Here is a 9,883-nt window from a genome sequence, read left to right as displayed (position 1 = left end):
AGTTGTAATTGTAACTGTAACACTGTAAAAGAGCAAGTTAGGTTTAATAGTCATGGGAAAAAACGCAGGCCTACTAGAAACAGTAGTATGAGCTGTGTGTGTGTGTGTGTGTGTGTGTGTGTGTGTGTGTGTGTGTGTGTGTGTGTGTGTGTGTGTGTGTGTGTGTGTGTGTGTGTGTGTGTGTGTGTGTGTGTGTGTGTGTGTGTGTGTGCATGCGTGCATACAATGAGTGTACAAAACATTATAAACATCTGCTCTTTCCGTGACAAAGACTGACCAGGTGAATCCAGGTGAAAGCTATGATCCCTTATTGATGTCACCTGTTAAATCCACTTCAATCAGTGTAGATGAAGGGGAGGAGACAGGTTAAAGAAGGATTTTTAAGTCTTGAGGCAATTGAGACATGGATTGTGTACGTGTGCCATACAGAGAGTGAATGGGCAAGCCAAAATATATAAGTGCCTTTGAATTGGGTATGGTAGTAGGTGCTGGGCGCACCGTTTGTGTCAAAAACTGCAACACTGCTGGGTTTTTAGCACTCAACAGTTTCCCATACAGTATGTACCAAGAATGGTCCAGCCGTCTTGACACAACTGTGGGAAGAATTGGAGTCAACATGGGCGCACACCTACAGTATGTGTGTGTGGATGTGTTTGTATATGTGTGTGTGCTACTGTACATACAGAGTAATCTGCATTAAGCTGGTTTATGAGGTAGTCAACAGTAACGCAGATATGCCAGTGAAGCTCTATCTGATGGGTTCTGAGTGACAAGGAGCCCAACCTGACACTATGGAATATAGCTTACATACTGTACCATTACTCAGAGTACTGTTACTATACACACACCTAATACACCTTGAATTGACTTTAGCACTGTGATTCCAACACTTACTTTTTGAAGAAGGTTGTTCATGCAATGTTCATGTCATGTGCTGGCGCCGTAGTTGAATGCACTTCTTTTCAGTCGCTCTGGATAAAAGTCTGCAAAATTACTATAATATATATACATGTTAAATGTAAATGAGGAAGAGAGAGAGAGGTGTTGCTCTTGCCAACCCTAGATAGTGATATATGCAAGGATCTAGCATAGCCTAATTTAGATTTAAGAAAAGATGAATATGAGTGACTGATAGTTAACATGAATATTTGTATAAATAACATGTATCTACATATCTGATATAATATCTACACATCATTAACGGTACTCTCTGTGACACATGTGAAGGGTATGATGTATGTGGCTGTAGTAGTGAATCATTGGGGTGTAAAATGACTGTGAAAAGCAAATATAAAAAAAACTTTGCAAAAGGTGTTGCATCTATCAAACCAGCGTTGGTCTGCAAGTGTCCATGTCGATTTTGCCTATAGTGACAGATCTGTAATCAGGGTTCCTTCTGCCAATATAACATGGGGGGGTGAAATGCAAAACTGACCGCATATCAGCATATGGGACAACTTAATTCGCTCTACAGGTTGCTAGGAATGTACCGATTACAGCGATTGATGGAACGAGCTGCCACTCTAATTAACCCGCCCCGCCATTCCTTTGCTGTGGAAAGCATATTCGTCAGAACCTCTCATCTGTAGCGCGAGTCCTCTGTGGCATGACGCACTGCCGTCAAGCGAAAAACTGGCAAAATGTAACAGGCAAGTAGAAGCCATACACCATTTTCTTGAATGGTAGGTGAAGAAAGTGTATAGGAATACGTATTTAGTGGGTAAATCTGATGCGTAAAATAGAAGCAGAGGAGAAATACCAAGATACGTGAAACCTTCTGCGCGTAAAAGTGAAATGAAAATCTACTTTTTGAGCTGCAAAAATGTTGTTGAGTCGAACAGAAAAGGCGCATTGAGAAAGTGCAAGACGCTATTCTGTATTGATGATCATCGACAGGCGCACATTTAAGCGACGGCGACACAGACGGAAGAGAAAGCGCACAGTGAGGTAACGAATACAGGATAGTGTGTGAACTCCACGGCTGGACAAGTCCTTTAGACCCGCTCAGCAATTGAATAATATCCCCACTAAACTTGGGGAAAGGGAAGACAATGGACAGCTAGCTTTACGCAGGACAACTGGCTGACCATATGCCTCATCTCCGCTACAAGCAACAGAGAACTGAAACCACACGTATGCTGTGTTTAAATGAGAGATGCTTCGTCTTGTTATGGTAAACAACGTTATCTAAAAGACGGCGATAAAGATACGTTATCTAAAGGTCGGTGATACAGATAAATACAGCCAGCTAATGTGGCCAAAGCACTCTGTCAATCTACCCCAGCGGCAACTCGGCCGCCTTATCTCACAGCGAAGCAGGAGACGAAAGGACACTTTTAGCGTTTACATTTTCATATCTACCTCTTACCAATATGGGCGAGAAAGTCGACTCGGGTCGATCGACTCCGGTGGAAGGCTGTCTGGTGGACGGGGAGAGCAGAAACCTCAGCGTGCTCAATTGGGAACAAGTGCAGCGCCTGGACGTCATCCTGGCTGAGTCCATCCCCATCCACGGCCGCTGGAACTTCCCCACCCTGGAGATAAAACCGCGGGACATCGTCAAAGTGGTCCGGTGTCGCATGGAGGAGAAACGGATACATGTCCGAGAGGTCCGTCTGAACGGTTCCGCGGCCAGCCATGTTCTACATGAGGACAGCGGGTTAGGATGGAAGGATCTGGACTTGATATTCTGTGCTGAACTGAAAGGCGAGATGGAGTTCCAGACGGTGAAGGATATAGTTCTGGACGCTCTGCTAGACTTCTTACCCGAGGGAGTGAACAAGGACAAGATAACGCCAGTGACCTTAAAGGTAACATAACTTTCATTTTCATTTGACATTATCATTTGACATTCATAATGCAGGTTTATGTAGTTTATTACGCACCAATTTAGGTGCGCAAATGTTTCTATATTCATTGCAAGCGTCGTATCAAGACTTGGATTCTAATGCAACCAGTGAAAGTTATGCATTACGATTACACGTTACTTTCATATCTTCATTCCATTTCAAAGTGCTTACTGCAATACATTATGCACCCTACAGCAGCCAATAAATTACAGTTATGCCAATCCGCACAGTATCAACATGAATTTATTTGCAAAATGGTGCATTCAGAATTCTTCCCTGCATTCTAAGCTACATGGTGATAGGGCTGCAGATAGTAGAAACAGTGGTTTCCACTACAAAGAGGATTCACACTAATCCAATCGGAAGGGGATCCTGCATTAAAGGTCGCTTCTCAGTTACATGGATAATACTTACGCATGATCCAGCGCTGGGGGGAGAGGATTACCCTCCCTTCAATGCAAAACATATACAGTACCAGTCAAAAGTTTGGACACACCTACTCATAATTCCATGTGTGTTATTTTTCTTTATTTTTTACCATTTTCTACATTGTAGAGTAATAGTGAAGACATCAACACTATGAAATAACTCGCATGGAATTATGTAGTAACCTAAAAAGTATTTAACAAATCAAAATATATTTTATATTTGAGATTCTTCACAACAGCCACCCTTTGTCATGATGACAGCTTTGCGCACTCTTGGCATTCTATCAACCAGCTTCATGAGGTAGTCACCTGGAATGCATTTAAATTAACAGGTGTGCCTTGTTAAAAGTTCATTTTTGGAATTTCTTTCCTTCTTAATGCATTTGAGCCAGTCAGTTGTGTTGTGACAAGATAGGGGTGGTAAACAGAATATAGCCCTATTTGGTAAAAGACCAAGTCCATATTATGGCAAGAACAGCTCAAATAAGCAAAGAGAAACGACATTGCATCATTACTTTAGGACATGAAGGTCAGTCAATCTGGAAAATTTCAAGAACTTTTAAAGTTTCTTCAAGTGCAGTTGCAAAAACCATCAAGCGCTATGATGAAACTGGCTCTCATGAGGACCGCCACAGGAAAGGAAGACCCAGAGTTACCTCTGCTGCAGAGGATAAGCTCATTAGAGTTACCAGTCTCAGAAATTGCAGCCAAAATAAATAAGTAAAAGATACATCTCAACATCAATTGTTCAGAGGAGACTGCATGAATCAGGCCTTCATGGTCGAATTGCTGCAAAGAAACCACTACTAAAGGACACCAATAATAAGAAGAGCCTTGGCTTGGGCCAAGAAACACGGGCAATGGACATTAGAACGGTGGAAATCTGTCCTTTGGTCTGATGAGTCAAAATTTGAGATTTTTGGTTGCAACCGCCGTGTCTTTGTGAGATGCAGAGTAGGTGAACGGATGATCTCTGCGTGTGTGGCTCCCAAGCATGGAGGAGGAGGTGTAATAGTGTGGGGGTGCTTTGCTGGCCACACTGTCTGTGATTTATTTTGAATTCAAGTCACACTTAACCAGCATGGCTACCACAGCATTCTGCAGCGATACGCCATCCCATCTGGTTTGTGCTTAGTGGGAATATCATTTTTTTTCAACAGGACAATGACACGCCACACCTCCAGGCTGTGTAATGGCTATTTGACCAAGAAGGAGAGTGATGGAGTGCTGCATCAGATGACCTGGCCTCCACAATCACCCGAACTCAACCCAATTGAGATGGTTTGGGATGAGTTGAACCGCAGAGTGAATTAAAAGCAGCCAACAAGTGCTCAGCATATGTGGGAACTGCTTCAAGACTGTTGGAAAAGCATTCCAGGTGAAGCTGGTTGAGGGAATGCCAAGTGTGTGCAAAGCTCTCATCATACTTTGAAGAATCTACTTTGAAGAATCTAAAATCTAAAATATATTTTTATTTGTTTAACACTTTTTTGGGGTTATTTCATAGTTTTGATGTCTTTACTATTATTTTACAATGTAGAAAACAGTAAAAATAAAGAAAGACCCTTGATTGAGTAGGGGTGTCCAAACTTTTGACTGGTACTGTAGATTAATTGAATATTGAACAGAAAGTGAAAATGACACCAGAAAATCATCTACCACACTCAAATGAACCCCTGACATACTTTATTTGTTAATATACTGTATTATTACTCCCCGTCACCAGACACATTGCCAGGCCTACATACAGAGGATGATACATGTACTGAGAATAAAGGCAGAAATGCACCATGAGACATAATAAACACTTTAATCTATTAACATGTTTGGTTAAATTCTGATATATTTGCTGATAATTCTATATAATTAAACATTTCATTTATGTATTTAATGTACAGGTGTAGGATCTTAATTTGATCGCCATGTTGCAGGAGAACTTTCCTGCAATGTGGGATATTTTAAATGTGTAGTCTAATTGTAGTTTAAAAAGTCTTCTGAAGTTTGACATTTCCACTTGTTTTTCCCTTACAAAAAATGTATCAACCCCTACAATAATATCCATTAATTATAATCCACATAATAATTCAAATTTCCTCTTGCTAGTAAACTGGCTCAAATGAATATCCTACATCTGTATCTAATCATTAATTTATTAATGACCTATTACCATAGACAAAACATGTAGATAGAGAGATGTCAGATGTGTGACTAAGACATGTTTTTTTATGTCTGTGTTGTTGTGTTTTCAGGAGGCCTATGTGCAGAAGATGGTGAAAGTATGTAATGACTCAGACCGCTGGAGCCTCATCTCCCTCTCCAACAACAAAGGCAAGAATGTGGAGCTCAAGTTTGTGGACTCTCTGCGTCGCCAGTTTGAGTTCAGTGTGGACTCCTTCCAGATTCGCCTGGACTCCCTTCTCCTCTTCTACGAGTGCTCCGAGCACCCCATGGCTGACACCTTCCACCCCACCATCCTGGGAGAAAGTGTCTACGGGGATTTCCCCGCGGCCCTCGACCATCTACGCAAACGCCTCATCTGCACGAGGAACCCTGAGGAGATTCGTGGTGGTGGTCTTCTGAAATACTGCCATCTGTTGGTCCGGGGTTTCTGCGCCGCTTCCGGAACCGAAATGAAAATTCTGCAACGCTACATGTGCTCCAGGTTCTTCATAGACTTCCCAGAGCTGGGCGAGCAGAGGAGGAAGCTGGAATCCTACCTCCAGAACCACTTTGTGGGTCTCGAAGACAGGAAATACGACTATCTGGCCACTCTGCATGGGGTAGTGCAGGAGAGCACAGTGTGCCTGATGGGCCACGAGAGGAGACAGACACTGGGCCTCATCTCCTCCCTGGCCCTTCGGGTCCTTGCAGAGCAGAACGTCATCCCTAACACGGCCAACGTCACCTGCTACTACCAGCCTGCCCCTTATGTGTCCGACAGCAACTTCAGCAACTACTACGTGGCCCAGGTGCAGCCTGTTTACCCTCACTACCCCCCTCCGCAGTACCCCCATCAACAGTACCCCCATCAACAGTACCCCCATCAACAGTACCCCCCTCAGCAATACCCCCATCCACACCAACCGCCTCCCCACCACCCCATGTACACTGCATGGATGCCCTGCAACTGAATGTGAGATAGTGGACACACAGTCACTTATGAAACTATGGAATTCTCATCCTAACTAATGAACGGATCACAGGATGATGGTGGTTCCTCTCTTTATTCAAACAGAGACCCAAAGAGAGGCATATTTTTGCTTTGGCTGTGAGCAGGATGGAGAGGAGAGAAGAAGAGAGGCCACTTGGATGTGGTCTGACCCTGGAGAGAAGGCTTTCCTCCAAGGCAGAAAGCCAGAGGTGGAGGAGAGGATGGCAAAAGGGAGGGGAGCCAGGAGAAGGCTGAACTAAGATGAGGCTGAGGTTGAACCCAGGATGCCAGTTTGTCCATGGCGACTAGCCAGTCCTAGGAGACCAGGCTAAACACCTTGCTGGACAACCAAGCACCACCACAGAGTGACAGAGATAGGAACATTCGGCTTAGGGCTGAATACTACCAGTGTTGATGATGCAGTGAAATGATGTACGTAACCAATGTGTTAGTGGTTATATTTTTGCAAGCAATGGCTTGAATTTGAGATTCACTCTTAAATATACACCCACCTACAGTATACTCCCTAACACTCATACATAAAAACACAGACACACTCTCACACACCATACATACATAAGACTTGTACAGTACATAGGCAAACACTGAGTGTATTGTGTAGGAAAGTGAGAGAATTCAGGAAGATGTGGACACGTCCTGATTGGCTACGAAGACCTTGCGTTTACCTTTTTCTGACCAGTGAAAATAAGAAGTAAGGCTTACCCCAGACAATGCAAAAGAAGAACTGGACATTGTTTACAAACCAAAGATCTATCTTTTAGAGACCCTCGTTTTGGCTGATCAAGGAGAAGAAGAAAAAGCAACAAAAAAAATGCAATATGTTGATGTGAATATTTTTGCTTTAAGTGCCTACATGTCTAAAAGAAAGAAACAGGTTTTTGTGAATATTTTGTGAATAAACCCAGACTTGTTCATTTTAGACAAAGGACCATGAGCCTTTTTCAGGATGATGATGGTGTGTTACTTGTGTAAATTAATGTATTTTAGACCAGAGAGGGACACAATGTGAACTGTTATTGAAGTAGAGGTTTGTGTCTCATATCTCCCAAAATTATAATTGGGTGACGAGAGAGGGAGATGAGTTATAGTGTGAGAGAGAAAGGAAGGAGAAAGTGAGAGAGGGTCCTGAGTGAGTGAGGAGGTTACAAGGAGAGAGGATTAGAGTATGAGTCAAGCCTTTAAACTCCTGCAAACGTGTAGTGTCTGGTGACAGGCCTGTAAACTCTTGCACACTACAAGTGTGCAGTAGTTTACAGGCCTGACTCATACTGTTAGAGAGTGTTTTTACCAGTAGAGAGAGGGGTCTGAAAGTGTTGTATTTCTGATATTTCAGTGTGTGTGTGTGTATGGGCAGTATATGTTTGGGTTCAAAAGGTGGAAATTGTCCTTCTTTGATGTATTCTTTGTTACATTTCTGATGTTTTTTTTGTGAGGAATTTCCATGTGGGATGCGCAAAGTGTGCGCCTGTTATTTTTAAGTAATAAAACCTAAAAGAATGAACAAAAGGTAAAGGTTAAGAGAAGGATAATAACTAAGTTAATGAATCAATAATGGCTGTTTTTTGTTCCCTTATAAAGATACCAGGTGCAAACTTTGAGTAAATCTAACCCGATCAATGCAGACATCTCACATCCTTCTATTAAACCTGTTCTCAGATCTCATATTTTTCTATCAATCTCTCTATTTTTGTACATGTTGTTCGGCTCATGCCATAGTCTTGTTGATTGCCACGTTCCAAGAGGTTGTAAAGAGTATTAATGCAAGTGCGTGTGTGTATGTGTCTATGTGTGTGTGTTTGTTTGCACATGTGGGTGAGAGAATGTTATTTCAATGGTGACTCATACGCACAACCCACTGGGCACAGACGTCAGTTCAATGTCTAGTTTTGATTTACATTTGGTTGGGTTGTCAACTAACGTCAATTCATCGTGAAATCAACAAAACATTTCATCATGTCATTGGATTTAGGTTAAAAGTTGGGTGAAAAGAGACGAAATGCCCTCATGTTGATGACTTTTTGCTAATGCAATCAGTTTTTCACATTGATTCAACATCATCACATAGATTGTTTTGGTTGAAATGATGTGGAAACAACATTGATTCAACCAGTTTTTGCCCAGTGGGAAACTTTCAAATGCAGACTCACTTGTGTCCATGGCATTGCTCATGCAATTTCTTTTGTTTTCTTTCTTTTTTGTTTCAAAACATTATTCTCTAACTAAGAAAGATAATGTCTTTTTTGAGTTTCTCTCAATGTCTTATTGTTGTGTAAATGTCTATTTTGATTGCCAACCAGTATGGGATTGGCCAAAAATTTGAAAAGAATGTGTGAACACATTTGTCTAAGATTAATTACTTTATCATTAAGAAGGAAGAAAAAACAGTTATGCACTCCTGTAGTCAATTATGAATTCATTATCTTTTCAGTTTTTCCAAAAGTATAAAGTAGAGAATACAGTTGAAGTTGGAAGTTTACATACACCTTAGTCAAATACATTTAAACTCAGTTTTTCACAATTCCTGACATTTAATCATAGTAAAATGTCCCTGTTTTAGGTCAGTTAGGATCGGCACTTTATTTTAAGAATGTGAAAAGTCAGAATAATAGTAGAGAATGATTTATTTTAGCTTTTATTTCTTTCATCACATTCCCAGTGGGTCAGAAGATTACATACACTCAATTAGTATTTGGTAGCATTGCCTTTAAATTGGTTAACTTGGGTCAAATGTTTCGGGTAACCTTCCACAAGCTTCCCACAATAAGTTGGGTGAAATTTGGCCCATTCCTCCTGACAGAACTGGTGTAACTGAGTCAGGTTTGTAGGCCTCCTTTCTCACACACGCTTTTTCAGTTCTGCCCACAAATTTTCTATGGGATTGAGGTCAGGGCTTTGTGATGGCCACTCCAATACCTTGACTTTGTTGTCCTTAAGCCATTTTGCCACAACTTTGGAAGTATGCTTGGGGTCATTGTCCATTTGAAGACCCGTTTGCGACCAAGCTTTAACTTCCTGACTGATGTCTTGAGATGTTGCTTTAATAAGTATATCCACATAATTTTCCTTCCTCATGGTGCCATCTATTTTGTGAAGTGCACCAGTCTCTCCTGCAGCAAAGCACCCCCACAACATGATGCTGCCACCCTCGTGCTTCATGGTTGGGATGGTTTTCTTCGGCTTGCAAGCCTCCCCCTTTTTCCTCCAAACATAATATGGTCATTATGGCCAAACAGTTCTATTTTTGTTTCAGCAGACCAGAGGACATTTCTCCAAAAAGTACAATCTTTGTCCCCATGTGCAGTTGCAAACTGTAGTCTGGCTTTTTTTTATGGCGGTTTTGGAGCAGTGGCTTCTTCCTTTCTGGGCGGCCTTTCAGGTTATGTCGATATAGGACTCGTTTACTGTGGATATAGATACTTTTGTACCTGTTTCCT

General features: G+C 41.8%; 1 protein-coding gene across 1 annotated transcript; it reads left to right on the top strand.

Annotated features, from left to right (window-relative positions):
- The first annotated feature begins 1,587 nt into the window (after positions 1-1,587).
- Positions 1,588-8,833, top strand: LOC115191484 (terminal nucleotidyltransferase 5A-like). The gene is made up of 2 exons (XM_029749314.1): positions 1,588-2,810; positions 5,527-8,833. Exons 1-2 carry the CDS (start codon positions 2,373-2,375, stop codon positions 6,406-6,408), a joined length of 1,320 nt encoding a protein of 439 aa, XP_029605174.1. The 5' UTR covers positions 1,588-2,372; the 3' UTR covers positions 6,409-8,833.
- Positions 8,834-9,883: the final 1,050 nt, after the last annotated feature.

This window comes from Salmo trutta, chromosome 1 (assembly GCF_901001165.1).
Source record: "Salmo trutta chromosome 1, fSalTru1.1, whole genome shotgun sequence".
NCBI lineage: Eukaryota > Metazoa > Chordata > Actinopteri > Salmoniformes > Salmonidae > Salmo > Salmo trutta.
This window is presented reverse-complemented; position numbering and strand designations above follow the sequence as displayed.

What these genes read in the sequence shown, in the direction of transcription:
- LOC115191484 (XM_029749314.1), top strand. Translation starts at nt 2,373, where the DNA reads ATGGGCGAGAAAGTCGACTCGGGTCGATCGACTCCGGTGGAAGGCTGT. An exon ending in TAACGCCAGTGACCTTAAAG is followed by an intron (nt 2,811 to 5,526) that starts GTAACATAACTT and finishes TTGTGTTTTCAG; the next exon opens with GAGGCCTATGTGCAGAAGAT.